Source organism: Ammospiza nelsoni, chromosome 8, assembly GCF_027579445.1.
Source record: "Ammospiza nelsoni isolate bAmmNel1 chromosome 8, bAmmNel1.pri, whole genome shotgun sequence".
NCBI lineage: Eukaryota > Metazoa > Chordata > Aves > Passeriformes > Passerellidae > Ammospiza > Ammospiza nelsoni.
The window spans coordinates 17,200,050-17,222,934 of record NC_080640.1 but is presented as its reverse complement, the minus strand read 5'-3'; the positions used below and the strand labels follow the sequence as shown (position 1 = coordinate 17,222,934).

Sequence of the window (22,885 nt, the reverse complement as noted above, 5' to 3'; positions counted from 1 at the left end):
ATAGGATATCATCTCCCTCAGTTCACTTTTCACACTCTGAGGAGTAAAATTAAGTGGCTTCTGACTGAAGCTAGATGATGCAACATTGTCTCTAGAAATAAAAGAAAATGTTGCTAGATTCAAGCTGAGAGTTTTGTGAGCAGACATAAATCTAAAGCAAGAATAACTTCTGCTAGAAGTGCAAATATGAGAGTAAGAGAGTTTGGAGTCACTAAAAGAGAATTTTGCCTCTGGTCAAGACCACTGTTTTCTACCTTTCTGAAAAAGGCTAAAATTGCCTTTGAATTTCATGCCAGAGTTGAAACAAGTTTTATCAAAGACTACAGGAGATTCACAATCCTATGCTCCCCAATCATAGGAAATTTCTTATCCATCAACTAAAAATGCTGCCACACCTATTCCATAAGGATGTTAAGCCACTGAACTAGGCACAGGAAGTGAAATTTGTATCTGCTTGCACTCCTGAGAGGCAGCCTTAGCATCAAAACAGGCACATAAGCCCCAGCTCCTCTCGGGGCTCAGGATACCCGGTGTGGATGGGAAAACCCCACTCCCAGGAGAGCGACTGTGTTTCTGGGGGGCTCACCGTGGCTGTGGCTGCAGAGAGGAGAGGGTTTCAGCACCTTTTCTTGACAGAGCAATGCATTATTAGGAGCCTGGACACACTGAAATTACCTTCCTGGGAACTGCTGCTTGCGTTGACTTGAGAGAAGCTGGCAGTTGGGTGCAGAGCCTGCTTGAACCTCAAAAGCATGCTCATTTTCCCCAGTGTCTTTATTTTTTTTTTTTCTTTTTTTGCTAGCAAAGCATGAAACAGGCTGGGGAGTCAACAAGTTTCTTTTTAAGGCCAGCGGGTGAGGAATGTAGTGTTTCATTCTCCAAAATTAAAGCACATCTCATGAGAGCACATGAGGGCACTTTACCTCCTCAAGGGGAGGGGACTGCTGGCACTCAGCTCGTGGAAACAATCAGCTGGCCCAAGGGTGGTCCTCAAGCCCTCTTTGCTTGTGTGGGGGGCAATCCCAGCCATGGCAGGGAAGCACCCACTGCCCTTCCTGCCCTTGAGCTCACAACCAGCCTCAATCAGCAGCTACACAAATCTACCAAGGACAGGAGTGATTTAGTACCAGTTACATCACCAGCTCGGGTGAGCAGCACCATCTCTGCCCAGGACCCAACACCACAGCAAAGCCCTTGTTGGTTTAGAATGACCAGGGAAACAGATCCTGGAGCTTGAAGGAGAGTTATGTACTTCAGACTCATGAAAGTTTAATTTAGTCTGCTTATAGTTACTAAAAGAAGAAATGAGTTGCAATATTTCTAGTAAAAGCATTTAAGGCAAAACCTTTCAGCTGGAACCAGAGCTGTTTGTTATCACAGACCACTTCCAGCAGGCCTTTCACGTGAGAGGCCACTAGAGCTGTGGCAGGCTGTGTGCCACTGGAGATGCTGGCAGAAACAGATCCACCCCATTCCCCCCATGTGTGTAGGGTGTGGGAGGAAGATGAATGCATAATTGACTCCCAACTCATCAAATGGCTGCTTCTTTTTTTTTTTTTTTTTTTTGAGGGGGTCTGTTTACTGGGGGAGAGAATAATAATAATCTCCAGGGTACTCACTTGAGATACCTGAGTTAAAGCATTTCAATGAGAAACCTCAGGCCTAACTCTGGTCAGACTTATGTGGTGACTAAAAATTTCTAAATCAGGATAAATATAGACAGATATATAGATGTCTTGTAGTCTATAAAACTGGGTTGGTTTTGCAATTTCTAGCTGTATTCAAGTAAGAATGTTTGAAGAAGGGCCTGAATCTGGTCCGGGTTCATATCCAAAGGTGCCCTTAACTTCTGGTCCTTGTGCTCACAGCAGGAGCCTCTGGCATTCATGGTCACACAGCCAAGCGAGCCCTGGAGTTACCTCCAGCCTCCTCAGTTTTCACTCCTATCCCCCCCTTAACTTCCATACATTTTATTCCAGCCTCATTTTTAGCTTTCTCATTCCATGGTGGCCTCTCAAACATACTAAATATAAATGTGTGGACCCAGCTATGTAAATAAAGTGGCCCATGTGGTGAGCACACATGAGGGCAGGGGGCCTTTCCCATCCATGGGAGGGCTGATAGCCAAGCAAATCCCAAGCTCTGCACACAGGGAAAGGGAGCCTAAGATTTAGGGGCAGTCACAACTTATCTTGAACAGCTGATATTTTTTTCTGCCTAGGGTAGAAAATGACAGGCACTGGCACACCAAGATCTGCCTCCATTACCAGGAGACAGAGACATGGAGGAGAGAGGGTCAGAGGACAGAGAGATATGTAGGGAGGAATTTAATGGATAAGTGGCCTGCAACCAGAAGGGATTACCAGTCTTACCCTTGTGTTGCTGATATATGTGCACATCAGTGTTCATTGGGGTGCACACCTTATGGGGACAGTTTGGTATGATTTGTTTGAGTGACTCCTATGTTCCTTCCTGAAACAGAAACAGCTCAGACTTGAAAAGCAAGTGATGAAGCAGTTCAGATAGCCAGACAGCTGTGCAATATCCATTTCCTGTGCAATATCCCATGATGGTTCTGCCCCTCTGCAGAGGGTGCTGCCCCTCTGTCAGGCGAGTGCAGGTGTCAGGGTCTGCATGGAGGGCAGGGACTGGGTGTGAGGGCTGTGAGCTCTCCCTGGTGCACACCCTCAGAGAGATAGCAGGTGACCTTGCTGTCTGGCCCACAGAGTCTCTTCTGACACCAGAGGTTTTTGTGAAACTGCCCACTCTGACAGTCCTCTGTGCCATCCCACGGGGGCAAATGAGCAGGAGGGAGGTGATCTCGGGCACACAGCTTCCTCAGATTGTGAGTTCTTGGGGTGGGACAGCAGTGAGAGCACATCCAGGCTCTGGCTCACTGTCACACTAACACAGCACTGAGCCTGCTCCTAACCTTCAGCAGGCACAAAGGTTCAGGGACTGGACCTCAGTGCAAAGGGAATACTACACAGCCAGAGGGACACAGGATTGCAGGGGATGTCCAAGCCAGGCAAATATAATACATGGCAGAAACTTATTCCCATTACCACAAACATACCAGATGTGATGGACAAATTCAAATTTACATCCCAGCTTTCCAGCTAAGGCCAAGACTGTCTTCTCTTCTCCCTTCAAATCACACTAGCCATGGCAGGATTGCAAGGTTTTCAGAAGTAAGCACCCAGTGCTAGGCTGGGAGACCAAGCTGGAATCTGGGGTCCCTCCAGGGACTTGTCTGACCTCACCCAACCTCCATCTCCAGGAGGTCTGTTTCCTTTGCTGCTGCTTCTCCTTGCTCTCAGCCTTTTCCTATTCCCAACCCGAATTAGGGGTGATGTGACCAAACTTCTGGTTTTAAAGCTCAAAACTCTTTCAGACAACATAGTAAAAGAGGTGATGGATCCTGCTATGCTTGTTTGCTCTGCAGCCTTTGGAGGCAATGCCAAGTAAAATGAAGCCCCAGAATAAATCCTACTAACAGGAACACTTTTACAAATAACCTCAGCTACACAGCTTCCAAGTCCTTAAGCATTTCTACATCTCTGCAGCCAAAAACATATGTTTTGTATTGCTTCACATAAATCTCCCTGGTTATTTATCTACATAAATCCTTCTATAAATTGCTCACTGGGACTCGAAATGCAGCAAGCAGGCTCTTTGATGTGTCTCAACCCCCAGGTGCATCAATCACTGCTGTGCACACCTTGTTTGCTCCCATGCAGGGAGAAGTCACCAGTCCCCTTTGCCAGAGAAGAGGGCAAAGAGTCAAATGGTTCTGATGGATGGATGAATGTCTGTGGGATAAAGCCTATGCACAGAGCTTGTTAATACTGAGTTACAAGCTCTCCCTCCTCCCACTTACTAACAAAGCACTGCCCCACCAGCCTTCCTTAGGAAATATACTCTGGACCAAGAGCCTGCACACGAATATTTGATATCTTTGTGAGCTCCTTTTACACTACTGCATTTCCTCCCCTGGTGGCAATTTATCTCTCTACAGGAATAAGTAAAACAACAGCCTTATTTTGTGGTGTTAAGGTGGTATTTTAGTCTTGTTACAGACCTGCTCCACACAGAGGTGGATCTTACCCTTCATCATCATATCACAACTTTTAGTTCAGGGAATGAATCGTGGGTTCAGGTTAGAGTTTAGCTAAGTAAGCTCCTCGTCTGAGAGCTAGCACTGTATTTCACAAGGGAAGTGAAGACTTACAGACAGGTAGGCAAAAATTCATCATCCTTGAGTAAGCTGTGCTGCTGACAGTGCAGTGTGATACTATCTGGATCGAGGCATCACCCCACCTCAGTTTCCCCATTCAAAATGAAAATTAATCAGTGCAACAGAAAACTGAGAATATTTACTTTATGTTGACAAAGCACTTCTGTTGGCCTCCTTGGGTCTCAGTGATGAGAGCCAGTCAGCACTTAGAGCACTGTAACATGTCACGCTGCTCCAGGGACAGCAACCCCTTCTGAACACCCTCTCACACCTGCATGTGGCTACTGCACTGCTGCTGCAAGTTGCTGCCTCCCAGGGTGATGGCAGATGATAGAAATTTTTTTGTGGAGTGGAAGCTGAAGGGATGGAGAAGTTGGAAGAGGGGAGATGGAACCTCAGAGCAGCTTGGCCAGCAGTTCAAACACCTACCATGACAGCCCAAAGCTCAGATCCACTGACAGCTACTGAGGAAGGAATTGCCTGGCTTTGGGAGCAAGCTACAGTCTTTATTCAGGGGTCTCAGCAGCAGCTGAGTGGCAAATTCAGGCAAAAGACGTGTGATTGATTTCATTTCTTCTTCAGCTCAGTACAAATAGGCTGAGACTCTAGCCTATCTCGTGGGTAATTTTTCTGCCTCTGCACTGCTGCTGTGAAGTTACCTTTGGTGCCCCCTGAACTCTGTTTTTTTTGTGACCTGTGGTGTGTGGACTTCTTTTACTATGGTCCAAACCATACTTCTTTTACTACGCTACAAACAACACATCGTTATTGGTAAAGGCAGTGATGGTCCTTCAACCTTCAATTACCTCCCTGTTTGATTACTCCAGTGCCATGGGACTTCTTGTGTGGCAAGGAATTTTTCAGTGTCAGTGGGAAAAGTGGGTGTGTGCTTACTGGATCCATGTGAGGTGAAACCCATGGCCTTCACATCCATATCCCAAGCCATGCCCATATTGCAGTAAGTGATCCTAAGCACAACCTTTTCCATCTGCTCTGCCTGCCTGTGTGTGTCTTACTGATCCCTTCAAGCTGCCTCTTTAGCAATGCTAACCAACACACCCACCTGCTAAAGGACTGCCATCAAACTCAGACTCTGGCAATGATTTAGCCTTCAATCTAGATATGGAAAAAAGGAGATGGATCTATTTTTAGTGATAGTCCATTGAGAGGCACTGATGCCAGTTTCAGCATGATGAGTCTCTCCCAAGTTCTGCAGCTGACTGATCCATGGTAGGGGGCTCCTGTGCGTGTGGGCAACATGGTCTTTGTGACATGTCATCTTTGAACACGTCTGGAGTTCCCATGGCTCCCATGGGAGCAGCGCATAGCAAGTGAGCCTGACTGTAAGAAAGAACAAGAACTGAGGGGCAGCAGGCATAGAGGACATGCAGGGACTTGTGCAGGGTGTAGCCATGCCTTAAGATCACATAAGGAACTCCCTTCACATTTCACTGCCCTCTTTACATGCAAGTTGAGGTCTCCATTGAGAGCCAAAATCAGTCTCACAAAGGAGATCCCCAAGGCAGAGGGACAAATCCCCCCAGGTCCCCACTGCCAAGGCCAGCATGGAGCAGTGCTCCCTTTGCCCTGGGCATCCCACAACAACCCCAACAGGCTGAATCCCCTCTTGCCCACTGCCTCTCAGAGGAGCTGCCAACCAGCTCCGTGGCTCTGTTGCTTCTCAGTGGAGTGGAGAGGGCTTGTACCTGCAAGAGGGAGCAGCCCCCCTGTGCACCAGGCACATCCCTGAGGAGCTCCCTGGACAGAAGGTTCATACATCTCACTGGCTGGCATCCCCTGCCCCTTGTTAATCTGGGGGAGCACCCCTGTCCCTGTCAGGCCTCTGCTGCCTTCATGGTATTTTGCAGTTCCCAGCCTCAGTCCTCCTAGCCAGTCACACTGCTGTCAGCACAGAAACTTCACTGGCAGCTGAGAAATGCTGAGATTGAAGGTATTTCTTGCCTTGGGGTTTAGATTTGGAATTACTGCCTTGACCTTAACTTCACCTCCTGATGTCCCCTCTCCCTAGTTCCCTATGACATTTCTTGTTTAGCTTTGCTGTAATCCCCCAAAGATCATGCATTTCAATCATACAATTGGAAATAATACTATTAGTAGTAGGAAACAAAGATTAAACTTGGGAGCTTCCTTTTCTCTGGATTTTGAGTCTGTTTCTGCAGTTTTTCTCTGCAGTTTGCTGAGCTAGAAATGTGTTTTCATGGAGAGTCTTGCATAGTCACATGTTTCTGGGAGCTGGACACCAATCTCTGGGAGCCCTGCTGTGGAAGTGGAGATCGAATGCATAGTAAATAAATGTAATTTTGATAGTTCTTGTTATTACAGCTTAGTTTAAGAAAAACACACGAGTTTTCAACACATATATACATACACTTGCCTATGTATGCACATATCCTGATCACACATCTCTCTGCCAAGTACTGTAAAATGACACAAGCACACACTGCTCAGCCCACCCCCTTGGAGAGCAGAGCAGCACTGGGATGGGGATTGATCACAGGGCTGTGCCCCACTCCTGGGGGATGGCCAGCCAAGAGCCCCTCACACATGCTGCCACAGGGAACTGGTATCAGTCCATGTTTTTGAAAACCTCTTAAGTTGGTGTCAAACAGGTGACCAAGTAAGAAAAGGGAAGTTCATGCTGGCATGCTGGGAGGTCGCTTTCCTGAGCAAAGGGCTGGGATGAGGAGGCTTGCAGGTTTCACAGGAAAAGCAGATATCATCAGCAAGTCAGAGTGATAGAGGTGCTGTAGAGGTCTGTGAGATCCCCACAAGTGCATCAGATGAGTTTCTACCTCCATTTTCTGCTTAAGATTGCCTTTGCCACAGAGGTATCTACCTCACCCCCCTTCCCTGGTATCATCCCACGTCATCCCACACCACCATGTGTCCTGAGTTTCATTAACACCGGATGCCTGGATGAAAGCTCAGTCTCCAGGATAAATGCAGCGTCCCTCCAGTTGTGCTGGCAGGGAGAGGGTCCCCAGGAGGGGCTGTGGGTACAGAGGCTCCTCACCAGCTCACCCTCCCTGCTGGGTCAGCCTGCAGCCCTGGAGCTGCGCACCAGAGCCCCCTGGGGCTGGCTGGGCTGATGTGGGGCAGTCGGGGCAGTGCTGCTGAGCCTTGGCATTCCTGCTGCGCGGGGAAATTCCCGGAGGAGCAGACGAGTGCTCGGCAGCACGTTGATTCCTTTGATCGCAGAGCATAAAGCAAAACAGGCCAGTTGTTGATTTGTGTTCACTGCAGCTCTGGGCTCTCCCCAGTCCCCTTCAGATCCATATTGTGGCTATCAGGCTTTTCTTGTTCAAACAGTAAAAGTTAACGATGCCCTTTCATCCCCACGTTGCAGGGGGCTGGCCGCAGCCTGCCTTGCACGGGGAGCAGCCGGTCGGTGCCGTGCGGGGTCCTGCTGTCCCCTGCCGGGCGTCCCCAGCACGGCTCGCACGGGGCCGAGACTGCAGGGGCATCGTTCTGTTATAGCAAAGGGAGGGGCAGCGCATGTAAGGTCCTCTCTTTAGCTCTGCTGGTTCTGTGACTGCAGGCAGCCCTCTGCCATGTTTTTCCCTGGTTCAGGAGCGGAGGGAGGTCTGCCAAGTTCGCCTCAGGATGCTGTCAGTACATTCAGACTGTTCTGGAAAGCAGTGGACCTCGGGGGATACAAGGCAGAGTGAAACTCTTGCTGACTGCAAGGAGATACTCACAGCCAGTGAACCCACAGCTGCAGCTCATTGGTGCTTCCAATCGACTGGGTCCATCTGCCATCAGCCTGCTGTTGTGACAGTCCATGTCCCCTCCATGGCAGGTGACCTGGTGGAAGGAGAGCACAGGGAGGCAGCACCTGGCACCACTGCAAAGGCTCTGGGCAGCTGCTTGCTGGCTCCCTGTCCTCTGGTGGGCCAGGGAGAGCATTGGTGTCAGTCTGTCTTAGCTGTACACTGGTGGGAGCACCTCAGCTGCTGCTGCTCAGAGAGGGACCAAGGCTGCTGAGCAAAGCTATCTGACATGGTGGTTATAGCTGAGGGCTGAGGAGAGAAGGTGAAATATCAGAAACCAATTTCCAGAACACTGTCCAAGGCAGTTTGGGAACTGTTTTTGTAGTTTGAGCAAGTTAAGCATGTTCCTGTAGGTTTCTTCCAGAGCATGTTTTGTGGTACCCTATGCCCCAGGATAGGATCTCCACCATCTGCATCACTCCTGCAGCATCACCATTTTGCAGAGACAAACATGAGGTGAGTGTGCTGCTCCCCTACATCCCTACTGGGGCAGCCAATCCCAGTGCTGCCTTGGTCACAGGAGAAGGGCCATGGTGGTGATGCCACACAAAACCAACTTGAGAAAAGTGTGAGCAGGGAGAGATGAAGACACAGACTAACACAACCATGAAGCCATAACCCTGAGATAAAGTCCTCTCAAATCAGCCCATACATCATGGGAAGCAGACTGTAAATGTGAATCCTGGCTGGCAGCCAAAGTGCAAATTGTAAATCCCTGTGCAAGAGAAATGGTTTAATGTGCTGTGGGGACCACTGCTGTTACGTGTCCCAGAACAGCCCGTGCTGGTGCATAGGTTTTGCAATGTTGGTTACAGGCTATTAAACCCTCTAAGCTCAGAAGCCGTCAGTCCTCTTCTGACTGCATAAACTCACTCCTAAAAACCTCACTAAAACACACCTTCATTAAGGGTATTATCTCCCCACTTGAACAGAGACAGAAGGAGAAGGGATCCTTCTACCAAGAAAAATCAAGTTCATGCGAGGTTGCTTTGTAGGAGCACTCGCCAAAAAAAAACCTAAATGGAGGGAAGGAGCTGCTAAATGGGTGTTGATACAAATGAAGTCTGAGGATACCAGCTCCCTCCATGCTACCCTGCTGGGCAGTGGAGTGAAACACCTAGGAAGAGTGAGTGAAGGCCTTATGCTGCCCCAGGCTGAGGGTCTCCCCACATGGGGGACAAGGACCCTCAGGAAGGCAAATATAGGCCCACTCAGAGGATGGAGGCTGGGCAGTAGCCACAGGAACATGGGGAGGAGATGGGAGTGTTAAATTGTTAATGTATTAATCTGCCTTTTCCAAATAGATTCTGTTCCTCCATGACCACCACCACTGGCACCCATACATTTACATTTATTTCAAACCCTGAGGCATGTTGCTTTCCAGAAAGGAAACATTGCTGTCAAGGGCACTCAGAGAAAGTCATGTACTTTCTGGGTGAGAGCTCAGTGAAGTTTAATAAGAATGCCAGAGTAAGAGCCCAGTATGCTGCACTGCCCATGGTGGCTAAGAGGACCCCCATGGTGGGAGGAGGCAGCAGCTTGCTGCCTTGAGCACTGCTGGGTGCTGAAGGATGGGTGGTCAGGGCTGCACTGTTTTCTGCATCTCTTCAAGACTAAGCTCATGGCTCTAACTGATTCTGAAAGACTTCCGTCTTCCTTTCCTCTATTTGCTTTTAAAGTACTTTTCTACTTTTCACATTTGTAAAGAGACATCAATGTTAAAAAAAGAACATGACAGCCAGGAAAAAAGCATCCAGACTGTTTGCACAACCTGAAAGAACCTGCCCAACCTGTGCAGCCTGGGAATCCCTGAGATTTGCTCAACTGGTTGGAGCATGGTGCTAGTAACACTAAGATTGTGGGCTCAATCCACATTTGGGCCATTTACTTAAGAGTTGGACTCAGTGACCCTTGTGGATCCCTTCCAACTCTGAGTATTCTGTGAATCTGTGTTCTGTAAATGCCAGGGCCTTTAAGCTGTCCTGGTGATTACTGGGGGCAGAGGGTGCTCCTGGAGCTGGCAGCAAAGCACCATTGGAAGGCATGGGGACCACCCAGGCAATGCTCAGCCATAGCAGGCAGGGCGCAGGTACCCCTGCTGGGATTTTCTTCAGCCTTCATGTGACCTTCCCTGTTGGCTGTCTCTGATTTCCGCCTCTTGGAAAGGAAGGCCCACCACTGAGTCACCAGGTGTGGGAAAACAGGTAGCTCCATCAAACACCCGAGGTGGTGCAGGAGGACAAGAGGAAATGGGAACACCCAAAGGGTGACACTGACACAAAGCAAAGACATGAGTTGGGTTTGCACCCCAGGATGTTCTGGAAACCCTTCTCCTGTGGGCCTTTCCATTTTTCACATGGTGCGCTATGCCCAAATCTTGTCAGGAATCCCTGCTGTAAAATCTCTGCCACTCACAGCCTTGTGAACATTCAAAGAACCAGTATCAGCACTTATTTACAGGAATCATGAACCCATTACATAAGCTCAGGCATTTGGCTGACGTGGAAAAATACCAGTTTGAAATACAGACCAAGAAGCCATGGAAGAGAAGCTGTCACTTTGTCTTTGGCACAAGTCATCTCTACTCCCAGGATAAGTCAGTACAACACATACTGGCCAGGCTCAGCTTTGTGGTGTCAGGCAGGTGAGAAGGGATCACAGGGGGACAGGTTCAGCTGGTTGCTCCCTCCCTGCAGGGCTGTGTGTGAGTTGAGCATGATTCACCCAGTCCCTTGCCCACAGCAGCTTCCCAGCCTGTGCTGCAAGGGGCAGGGGCTGCAGTGACTGTCCAGCACAAGGTGAGCTCACTGACCTGTGAACCCACTGCCCTGCAGGCCTGTGCTGCCCGCTGGGACTGTGCTCACACCACCCTCCTGCTGGGACTGCCATGCTGCTGCCCGCTGGGACTGTGCTCACACCACCCTCCTGCTGGGACTGCCATGCTGCTGCCCACACCACCTCTTCCCTGGGTGGCAGCGGGTGGGGATCAATGGTGACCTCCAGCGAGGTGTACCCTGTTCACGCACAAGGGAGGGTGGGGCTGGGAACAGAACAGCCACTGCTTTCTTGGCTCGTCCTTCAGACATCCATAGGGTTGCCCCTCTCCTGAGCCAGTGTGTCCTGCAGGAACAAGCCAAGGACTCCCAGGCTGTCTACCAAATCCAAGGCAAAGAGGTCAGGGTACCTGTGCAGCTCATTCCATACGTTATGACACTTGTGAGACCCTGGTGCTGTTCAAATGGCTCTGGTAGCTACAAAACAAAAACATATTTTACTGGTGTTCCTAAAGAAAGAATATCAGATCCCTAGTGTGTGGGACCCCTCTGAATATGACCTTGTCCCTGTGGTTGCACATCAGCACAGACACTTCCCAAGCCGCACTAGATGGCACCTGGATGGCAAGCAGCAGCACGGCCTCAGCTGCAGGAGGCAGTGGGCCCGGGGTGCCCCCTATGACTTGCCACAAACGTGCTGCTCTCCTGCCAGGAGCAAACATCGTCATCCTCACAAATGGTTAACCTGCCGGGAGCCGCACAGCACTAATGACTTCACATTCATTTAATCAGCTTGGGCTTCCAGAGCGTCCACCTCAGGAGCAGGGCAGGCCGTGCACCCATGCTGCCCCGGCCGCACCCTGCCTCAGCAATCATTAATCACCGGCCGAGAGGGAGCGGGCGGCGGGCGGGAAAGGGCCGGGGCTCCACAGCCCCCTCGGGAGCGACGGCAAGCAGCGCTGACCGCTTCCCCGGGTGGCAGCTCATTCTCCGACCACCCTCCCCTGGGAGGCCCTGTGGAGGTGGCCAGTCCTGCACGCACTGCCCGTTCCTCCAGGAAGGTCACTCAGTCCAGGGAACGAGAGGCTCTGCCTGCTCCTGGGAGCTGCTGGGCTGCGCCTGACGTGGGGGCTCTGAGCCCCAGGAGCTCCTGCCTGGCTGTACCGCAGCCCTCATCCTCCGCCATGCAGCACAAGGCACTGTGGAGCGCCCTGGAGTACACCTGCCGATTGCTGGGCATCTCCACCGCAGCGGGTAAGAGCAAATTCTCTCTGTCTTTGGCACTAAAAGGCACCGAGTGGGAGCTGGGACCTCCAGGCTGCCTCCCTGCCTTTGGCGAGCTGCAGCCACAGCCCCTTCCTTTGGGGAGGACAAGAAAACTTGCTCGCTTTTGCTTTGGGACCCAGGGTGGGACAGTGGTGCTTGCCTGGCTAGGTTCTTTCCAAATGCTGTGGGAAGCAGTGAGACATCGGAAAGGAAGGGCCAACATTCAGAGGGCAAGCTAATGCATGCCAAAAGAAAAAAAAAAGTAGAAAACAAAACCGTATTCTTCTAAAACAGGCATAGGTATAGACAAGATGTAATGAGACTGAAAAGCAAAATACTCATGGCTGTGCAAAACTGCCGGGCTACACTGTGGATGTGAAGATGAAGGAGGAGCTCCTTGTAGTGTGCACAGTGAGATGTCCTGTCCCAGGCAGGATGGAGAGGTTCTGTCCCAGCCACCATGGCATAGTTACAATAAAAGCACTGCTCTGCCTCTCTAGCAGCCTGTCGGGGAGCTGCTCAGAGCAGTTCAGGTTATGGCTGCAGCACAAACACCATAAACTCACCCACCTGGTACCTGGGGAGTAGCATCCTTCCCCCCTGCTGCCAGGGGCTACTTTGGACCAGGGTGTTCTGGGTTTGGTGGCACACCCAAGTGCTTGCACAAGCTGAATCATTTGGTTTCAGGTGAAATGCAGGAGTTTTGAGCCAGGTGTCAGACACAGTGTCTCACTCAGGAGTATGGAACACCATTGCACAGGGAGCATCTCCAGGTGGGATTTGGGGAATCAGCTAAAGCAGAGGGCTCAGGGGTTGACTCTGGCACTGCTGCTGACTAGCTGTTATGGAACAGGACAGGCAGCACTCTCTGCCTCAGTTTCCCCATCAGTAAAGCAGAGATCAAAGGGTCTGATTTGTCTAAAGGCTGGAGGGGTGAACCAGATGTTCCTGGTGAGAGGTGACTTGATGTGATGCCTGTGGCTCCTGTTTCAGAACCCCAGGGATTTCAGAGTCAGAAATCAGAGTAAGTCACAGCAGGCCCTCCTACCTTTGTATTTCCTTTATGAGCTGCAGAACGTCATGAAGAGGCACTTTGCTCAAACCAGGACAAAGTAGAAAGCACACAGGTCAGCTGAAGTGTGCACAGGTTCCCAAGGACACAGCTGGGGTGATAGAGGCTCTGGATTGTGCTTTAAAGGACTGATACTGATAACAGGCAGAGAGATCTAAGTCTCTGAGTTTCTAAAACTCCCAGCAGATAAGTGCATGTTGTGAGGATACTGCAACACTGGGAGATGGGACACAGCGTTAATCAGAAAATGCAGATCACCTAATTTCTTCATCCCTATCCATTTGAGCCCCCATGAGCCTCACATTGCTCATATTCTCACTTAAAACTCCAAGGAAATTCATAGAGACCTTTCTGGGAGAAAATGTGAGCTTGTTGCCATGAGAAAACTGATGCTAAACCAACAAAACTGAAAGTAGTTTACAATGTAGAAATGTGTTAGTGGAATATCATCTTTCCTGCATGTTTTCTTTTCATCATTTTGCAGCATCTGCACATCTTTCTTTAATTTTTCTTTAAATGAGCATTGCAGTTATCTGTCTGCTTAGCATCAGAGCATAGAGGGCTGCACTACAACTCCCTGTGCTTTTCTATAGGTCTGGTGCATTCCCAGTATCACCTGACTTTCCCAAAAGGCCCGTGAAGACTGAGATGTGCCTGTGTTTTATTCCTCTGTGTATTTCAATGGAGTAAGAAATCAGCTTGATGCAGTGTTTAGTGCCTGATGAGGTGTGTGAGCCTTTTGAATGAAATGGAAACCATGCAGAAGAAATTCCCATGGGTTTTGTTTGAAAAAAAAACAACTATGAAATGGAGAGTGCATCAGCCTCGCTAATTGATTTTGAGAAGGCCTGCCCAGCTCTTTATGCTGCTAGTAAATACAAGTTACCCACATGCTACAAACCTCCCCTTCCCCCAGGATCGTGGAGTGTGTGGCTCTCTGCAGTGGTGAGGCTACAGGGCTTCCTTTGAATCAGAAAATGGCTAACTGGTCTCATGGCAAGTTAGCAAAGAGTTGTCAAACAGCCCTGTGTGATTTGCTGCAGGGTTTTCAGCATCTCTAGGTCAGTGATTCCAGGCCTTGTGTTTTTTGCATCTAGGAAAGATTTCCTACTTATTTCTTAATTCTCATGCTTTCAACCATTTAATTCCTAATCATGTGCCTTTAGCCACATGGTTTGGACAAGATCCAAATCAAGGCAGTGACTAGTCCAAACAAACACCTCGAAACAGCTCTTTTTTTCTTGCAGATTCTTCATCCAAACAGCTTTGTGGATAAAGCAGAAGCTGTGCAATAGGAGGAAATCTCCCCATCCAGAGCAGAGGCTTGAGCTAGCAGCCAAGCTGTAGAATTCTGCATTCATCCACAGACTGAATGAATGAATGAATGAATGGGAATGAATGAAGTCCACATTTGTAGGGAAGATTATAAAGAATGGCCCTCAGTCACAAGATAGTAAAAGACAGTACTCTGCATGTAGGATTACACAACTCCTGCAGCTTCACAGCCCTCTGATGAGGCTGATTTCCCTGTGCTCTGCTCAGGGCTGGAAAGGCAGTGTAGAAGGGTGGCACATGGGCCCCATAAGTTCCCTTGGCTGACAGGGGCCGGCAGCTGTAGGAGACACAGGGAAAGCACAGAGGGATTTCTTTCAGCCCAGGTGGGAAAGCTGACCCTTGGCATTGACTACACTGCAGTCTCGATGGACACTGAGCTGTGTCCTTGTTTGGGGGCCTGGTACCCTTCTCCAGATGGGGCAAACCACAGCTCAGAGAAATGGATCTAATCTGCACCTCAAACCTTGGCCAGTGTGCATGGAGCAGGAGCAGTGGTGAACTTCCTGAGCACCAGTGGGCTGCTCACTGAGGGCTGGAGGCATCAGGTGCAGACAGGAAATTGCTCTGGCTATGAAAGCTGGGCTTCGTTCAGCTCCACACTGCTGACACTTGTGCCCTGTGAATTGTTATGTACCGACCAGCTTGCTGCAGCTGGTGTGAGGCATTACGTTTCTGCTCAATTCTAGAAATAATCTTGAAGGGACCTGAAGGATGTTGAAGAAAATTTTCCATCCCCTGAAGCTATTGGCCAATCCATCAAAGATTTTAGCCTTGCTAATGCTCTTAATCCCCCTAAAACTGACTCCCTGGTGCTCTGTACTGGCTGAGGCACTGAGAGAACTTTCATTCCCTGGTTTTAATCTGCCTGCTCCCATTATATGTTTTTGTGTTTGGCTAGCAAAGGATCCTGATGCTATGGCTACAGCCCTTCGTGAAGGCAGCTGGCACAGCTGCCCTGCTCTGCAGCCACGTGTTGGGTGCAGCAGGGAGGGCAAGGGAGTGGGGCTGGCAGGCACTGGGAGCAGAGGAGGATGGGCAGTGGGCCTGTGGCAGCTGGGATGTGGCAGTATAGCCCATCTCAGAGTGGAATGGTCACAGGACGCTGCTGCTTGCCTCCCCCAGCTGTCCAAGGCCAGCTGGTATTCCCAGAGCACCTTTCCCCAGCCCACACAGTGGCAAGGCTGCCATCACAGGGGTGCAGTTGGGATGGGTTTCAGGGCTCTGTGTCAAGGGCAGAACTCAGCTCTGACTCCTCTGGGTGGGTGTGTCAGCATGGATCACCGGTGCTGGCAGTCCTGACATGCTGCCCTGCATGGAAGAAGCTGCCTTGCTAGCCCCTGGGGAAATGGGAACATTTATTCTGGGAGCTGGTTACTAACCCAAGGGAACTGGGATTGAACTCTGCAGTCAGCATCTTTCCTGCCTTCTCTTTCTAGTGCTGATCGGTGTGGGCGTAGAAACTCTGCAGCGAGGACAGTTTAAAAGCCTGGCTTTCTATCTGCTGTGAGTATTTTTGCCCTTGAAATCAGAGCTGGCAGGGGTGACAAGGTCAACCCCACCACCATATGTAGCACCAGACTAGACTGCAACAGCAGCAGGAGACAGTGTCCAAGGCTTTGGGTATTTCAGATCTCCATATTTCAGAAAAATAAGCTATTTCTGTTAGGAAAAGAAATGCTACTGCAGACTCAGGCAGGCCAGAGGCAACACTGGCTGCAAGTTGATTCCCCAGGGGCAGGAGGGCTGTGAGTTTTCAACAAACCAGATAAGCAGAGGGTGTTCAGACCCCTGCATACAGACTGTGTTGAGTACTGGATAGTAAATTCTGGCCCCCTGTGCCCTTTCTGCCCACCTGCAGAACATACTCAAACACAGCCCCGCTCCCCTGACAGCTCCACCTTTCAGTTTTTCAGGGGTTGCAGTTACTGTCTGTGAAGGCTTCTTCTTTATCAGTTTGTTCCTGGAGATGTGTTTCACGTGAGTAGACCCTGCCCACTACTCTCCAGCCATGGTGGGACCTCCCAAAGGCACCTTGCCCCTTACAGCAACACCAGATCTGGGGGAGCTGCAAGTGCCAGACCAAAGGTCCTGCCCCCAGTGCCAAGGCAAGTGCACTCAGACAGGGGGGAGGTAAATGGGTCCATGGGCACAGCCATTTAAACCTGTGTTTTAATCCAGGCTTGTGCCCTAATTTCCTGAGCATCAGCACAACAAACCCTGGTTTCAGCATCTGCTTAACACAGTGTGGAGGCACAAGGTACCAGGGTTGGAGGAAGACCCAGATCCCCAGGGTGAGCTTCAGCTCCTTCCAGAGACAGCACAGAAGTTAAAGCTGAAATGTCAACAATCCTTATGTCCTTTTCAGAGGCTGAGCACTACTGCTGTCTTCTAGCAGAAACTCAAAAGTCCTTACAGCTTAGAGGCATCTCCTTACTTGTATTAGCAGGCACTTGATTAGTGAGGCACTGAGATGCTGGCCTCTGGCAAATGCTCTTCTCCCTGCAGGAGATGTTCAGGCTTTGCTTATCTTCCCTGAAAAGCACATCTATCTTCTGACAAACCAGACTGAGGATCTGCACATTTAGATGGGTTATGGTTAGGACCAAATCTTCTTGGCATATGGTTGGTGCCTCATGCCACAAGGACCTCTCTCTCTCTCCCCAGTCACAAGCCTGAATTCCTGGCACAGGCCTTCTGGAAGCGAGCTAGATGCCCAGGGAGCTTCCAGAAATTTCTGGGGTACACGCTGCTCTCAGTGGCTTGCTTCCTGCATCCCGTCCTGGTCTGGCATGTCACCATCCCTGGTGAGAAGCTTGGGTGGGGAGTAGTGCAGATGGAAGAGGAGAATGGTCTGGTGAGGGGTGGGGATGTGCAGGGAGCTGGGCTGGTGGCACTGGGCTAGCCATACCAAGCACTGCTTGGCAAGGCCTTCCCACAAGCCAGAGCCTGCAGCCAACATATTCTTGTCCCCAGGGTCCATGCTGGTGCTCACTGCCCTGGCCTACTTCCTGCTGAGCAAGAGGAGGAAGAGCCCAGGGCACAAAGGCACGCATCCCCAGGTGGGTCACTACGTGGACCCTTCAGGCACTGAGGCAGCCCCAACCATCATTGGTGACACTGAGCAGACCTACACCTTCCACGGGGCCCAGAGGGAGCAGCACCGCTCGCTTCTGGGCCATATGAAGAGCATCCTGAAGGGCAGCAAGGACAGCAGCTCAGCCCCAGACACTCCTGTCCAGCCAGCAGCCGTGCCAGCGCCTCGCAAGCAAGTGCACTTTGAGGAGAAGGTGGTGCAGATCATCCCCTCTGTCAGCGAGGACGTGGAGGATGTGGAGAGTGAGGCTGAGGAGACCACATCAGACACAACACCCATCCTCACCCCACCTGATGCCCCCATCATCATCGCCCCTCTCAGCTCTCCTGGCCTCTTCTGAGCCCTCAGCAGGACTGAGGATAGGACAGCCTGCTGCTACCCTGGAGCAGATGCTCCAGCAGCCAACGGGCCCAAGGAGGTGGCCCTTACTGCCTTCTGTACTTTAGGGTGACTGCTGTGCCACCCCCTCTCCAAGGGCTGCCTGCACTCCCTGGTCCCCTACATTGTGGCTGCCAGGGGACAGGTGGGGTTCAGCTGGGGTAGTGCCAGCACAGTGAGGTTTCTGCTCCCACAGCCTCACCTGTGTCACTCCCTGTGCACACCCCTCCGTGCTCCTCCTGACATCACAGCCATGGCGTGTGCCTCCCTGCTGGCAGACTCAGGCAGCAGGAGTGGAGATCTGTGTGCCCTGGAGCAGCCCCTGCTGGGGCACTTGTGTCTCTCTGGCCTCACTGCACATGGCAGAGCTCAGGGCTGGGTGAATTCTCATTGCACATGGCAGAGCTCAGGGCTGGGCTGAATTCAGCACAGGCACTGCAGCCTGCAGGTTCCCTCTCAGCACCTGCACCCGCTGCAGTAGCTTGAGACATGCAAAACATATTTGTGAGGTGGGCTGAGACCAAGCACACCCCTGGCATTAGCACCTGCTTAGTACCTCCCCAGGCACTCTGAGACCAGCAGGGAAATCATCTCTGGCCTTGGGGACACCTAAGCAGGAGCAGAGGCCTTCCAGATGTCCCCTGCTTGGACAGCCCGCTTGAATTAGAAGAACTTTGGGATGATATGGCAGCCCAGGTCCTGAGGTTCAGCACCACACTGGCACAGCAGACTGTGTGTAACTCCAATGTGTGTAATTATGGCCCCCAGAGGGCAAAGGCAATAATAAAATTACCATACTGTCCCACCAGTTTCTTCCATGCCAGCTCTTCACTGAACCCCTTAATTCTGGCTTAATCCTGGCACAATTTCTGCCTTTTGAGGACATAATCAAGCATTTTCCTCCTATTCAGCTCTCACCTGAGGACATGTGGGAAGAGCTCAGGTGGCTGGGTTCCCTTTGACATGGGACAAGAAGCCATACTGTCACTGCTGTTGGGATGAAAATCTGTAAATGCTCTGAGCCCAGACGCATAGCACCGGGGGAAAGTGATGGAAATTAGAGCAAGTTCCTGGGACCTGCTAGATTATTTATAAGGTAGAAGCCAGTTAACTGGCTGTTTTTCTTGTAAATACCTCATTTCTTTTATTTAAGATCTGATCTCTCCAAGGGGCAATCACTGTGTTCATTTAGGAAAGTAGGTCAAAGTGTAATCAGAAGGCAACTGAGATAAGAAACCAGTGCTGCTTTTTAATAAACTATTTTTAAGTGACTTCTAATTTGTGATATGGATGAGGAAGAAGATGAAAGATATTGACTCACAATATTTGACTGCCTGTGTTTAATACCAAAGCTGTTGCCAAGAGCAGTTTATGAAGGGTTACACATACTTGTCAATCCTACAATGAGACATAAACAGAAAACTTTTTGTTGCATCACCAACATTTGAAATATCAATCTGCTCTAAACATGATACATGGGTTAGAGACCTCCTGTTTCTGGCTGCAGAAATTACCCTCCTATCCTGTCATGGTGTGCTGGGAAGGAGTCACGTACACACGTGCCTTTAGGGTGGATTTGTACCTGTGAAAATACCTTCAGAAAATTATGCCAAGTTAACACTGCACAACTGATAGCAGCAAGCCAAGATGCAACCACAGCTTCACCCTCCACCTCGCGTATTCATCACATTAGGAGATAAAAAATAAAGCTCTTTTCCTCTAAACCTAGTGGCAAACATACCTGCACCAACCAAGGTCCCAACCCAGCCATGCTAACAGGATACCCACCCTGGCCTACTCTGCCCAAAAAGGCAGAGCTGGCTCCCAGCTTCACCACACATCTGCTCTGCAATTAAAGCCACTTTCATCTGCAAAGTCAGCTTTCTGCATCATCCAAGGCCCTTCTTTAAACATTACTTAATTAATTGCACACAGGGAGATCAACTTCATTGAACAGGCCCTGCTCCCAATATATGGAGCAATCTGCTGACTAGAGAAAGATTGTATTGCTGTAGACTCTTCTCCTTAGCAAAGCTCCTGGGCAGCCAGGGTGGGAACAGATGCTCTGCCACAGATTTCATCCCTCAGCCCTTGCTCAATCAGCCAGCCCCATGAGTTGTACCCGTGGGGCAGCACAAGGGGTGAAGCAATGTGCTGGCAGCACCTTTGGCACTTGGAAGTTTGTAGGGAGCAAATTTCATTTCTGTGAAGTACTTAAAATGCATTTGCAGTTTTTAGAGCTGCACAATTAAGTTTCCATTTTTCGGCTCATCTTTTAAAAGTCTGTTGTAGGTCTCCCTTCAGAACCAAGAATGGAGGAAGCTACAGGTGAGATGTTTTTTCAGGCTTCACAGAGCCAGCATGGACCTGGTTGCTTTTCTTGCTTGCTCTCTTGTGTTGGCCTGGTTCTTCTCCAACCCCACAGCTAGCTAGCTCAGGAGATAAAGGCTGGGAAAAATAATCTTCTTGTCTTTTTTGTGGTATTAAATTGCCTGTTCAGCTTAGGTCTGTGGCTGACTCACCCTGGAGTCTGCCAAGAGTTTGCATCCGTGCTGGGGAAGTGGCTGCTCCCCCAGAGGCAGACAAGCTGCGCCTCAAACAGCACCTGAGCTGCTTCCCAGGTTCTCCCTGCCAAGGAGTCCATTTGTACATCCCCTCTCTGCTCCTCACCACCCATCCCACCCCTGATGCCACCTTCTAGCTCCATCAGTGTAGGGACCTGTTAGCCCAGAGGAACAATAATTAGGAAAAAGAAAGCAGGTGGCTATCTTCCTGGGTAATGAGCCAAATAAGTTCAGGGAGAGCCAGCCACAAATTAAGGGGATGGAGGATAAAAGAATCTCTTTCAGAGTCAGCAGGCTGTTAGAGCAGCTCAACTGCTTAGAGAAACAAAGCCTCAGGCTTTCTTTAAAACCCAGTGCAGAGGAAATGTTCTGCCTCAGGGGGTGTCAGATGACTTTGCAGAGGCCTCAGAGATTATTCACTCAAGTGTGCACTTCTCTGTTGGCCCCACTCCCTACATCTAGCTGTGAGAGCCATCCCAGGGGCTACTGAAAGCACCAGAGATGATGTAGAGGGCTGTGGGGGGTCTGTATGAGAAAGGCTCTCATATATGCATGGTAATTGCAGGGAAAGAAAAAGAGGGAGAACTTGATGCTATTAACTTTGCAGTGTAGTGCATTTGAATATGAGCTGCCTGAACTGCAAGTCCACACACCACTACATGAACTCTGCTATGTAATTTTTGCCTGCATTGCAAAAATTCATTACTCGGCTGGTCCATTGAGATTAATTCACTGAGTTAGAGTGCATAGAGCTATAAACTCCTGTGGATTCACATACTGAAAGGAAATGAGATGAATCATCCAAAAGAAATACATTTGTAAGGTAAAACTCTGTGAGGTAATCCCGGCAGAAATTGTTTCCTTCAAAATTTCCACCAAAGATTCCCCTGCATCAGGAAAAGTTTGCCTGCTTTACATGTGAAATGGAACAACTCTACAATGTTACTTGACAGCCCCCATCAAAACACAGTAAACTGGTAAACTGGTATGTTGCAAACAGTTATTCCATTTTAAGTTTCATATGCAGGAAAACCAAATTTTGGTGCAAGCTTCACTTTACAATTCCTCTCTTCTGATGCACAAGCAGTTGTTGCAGGGCCCTGGAGACAGGCACACTCCCTGCCCCACCACAGTGCTTCCACCTCGCACCAGGGGCTGGGATGGTCACCCTCCTAATTCCCCAAATCCCCACTGGGACTCTGGTCTCTCATTTCTCTGAGTGCTGCTTCATATTTGAAACATGGAAATTAATGCTTTACCCAAATAACAGCAGTATTAGGAAAATAAAGCACACTTGGAGAGAAAAGTGCTCCGTTTCTGCAGTGTCAGCAATTGAAATCAAAAATGCCCAGCTTGAGTTTGTAACTGCAGCACTCGCATCAGCAAACACCAGTATCAGCATCAGTGGCATTGGTGGCTTCTAGTATTGAGTGATATCCACATGCAGGAGAGGACCTGTCTCCACTAACACACCTGCAACCCTACCACTCTTCAGCCCTGCACCTTCTCCTGTCCCAGCCAGGAGATTCTCCCATGTGCTGGGACAGAAATGCAGTTTCTGTTTTGGCTGGCCTCCTGCATTTCTTGCTGTGAGGGAAGTTACAGAAACCAAAACTAGATCCCAAACCTGCCTGGGATTTCTTGGAGCTGTCAGCTCCCTTGTCTGCTTGGCGTGATGCAAAAGCAGGAATATGACTTGCAGCCACCATGTATCAGCTGACATACCACTAATGAGATGACTGCATAGGTTATATCCTAATGAATGTTTGAGGTACCTCTTGGATTCTAATTCTAGGCAATTATTCACTCAGCATGTAACTTTATTGAATCTTGTTTTGAGGCTCTAGGCAAACACCAGGAGCCAACCCAGGTCTTTGGATCACAGACTAAAGAGGGAATCCATATGTCAGATAGGAAATAAAAAACTAAATAAAAGGGAAAGAAAACAAAAAAAAAAGGGAAGAGTAATATTTATTGGGAGCTCCTCCTCAGCACATCCTGGACTTCCTACAGCTCGGGTGGAAGGTGAACAGCATCTTAACATTAATCCTTATCCCACTCTCATCTCTTCTTTCTACCAAGCCACTTCTTCAGCCCAAACTTTTCCCCTCCAGAGCACTATTTAAAAGGAAATACTGTCTTGATCAAGTCACACTGAACAAAGTTGCATGCACTGTGGCGTGACTGCACAGCTCCTTCCTGCCCCTCCCTCTCCAAAGCCCCTCTGCAAGAATGGCTGTGTTTGGTACTCACCAGATGCCCAGCTTTGGTCACCAGCCCCCAGCGCCCTGCTGGCTCCACACTCCCTGGAGACACACGCTTGCAGCTGCAGTTTTGGATGAGGCTTTCAACACTGCAGAGGGAGCTCACGTCT

General features: G+C 49.8%; 1 protein-coding gene across 1 annotated transcript; it reads left to right on the top strand.

Moving 5' to 3' along the window:
* Positions 1 to 11,786: 11,786 nt before the first annotated feature.
* TMEM72 (transmembrane protein 72) lies at positions 11,787 to 19,141 on the top strand. The gene is made up of 5 exons (XM_059477239.1): positions 11,787 to 12,056; positions 15,912 to 15,978; positions 16,381 to 16,452; positions 17,140 to 17,279; positions 17,449 to 19,141. Exons 1-5 carry the CDS (start codon positions 11,987 to 11,989, stop codon positions 17,907 to 17,909), a joined length of 810 nt encoding a protein of 269 aa, XP_059333222.1. The 5' UTR covers positions 11,787 to 11,986; the 3' UTR covers positions 17,910 to 19,141.
* The last annotated feature ends 3,744 nt before the right edge of the window (positions 19,142 to 22,885 follow it).

Bases quoted from the DNA above. Each gene is read 5' to 3' on its own strand.
- TMEM72 (XM_059477239.1), top strand. From the start codon at position 11,987: ATGCAGCACAAGGCACTGTGGAGCGCCCTGGAGTACACCTGCCGATTG. The intron at 15,979-16,380 runs GTGAGTATTTTT...TCCACCTTTCAG, and splicing joins AGCCTGGCTTTCTATCTGCT to TTTTTCAGGGGTTGCAGTTA. The intron at 17,280-17,448 runs GTGAGAAGCTTG...TCTTGTCCCCAG, and splicing joins CTGGCATGTCACCATCCCTG to GGTCCATGCTGGTGCTCACT.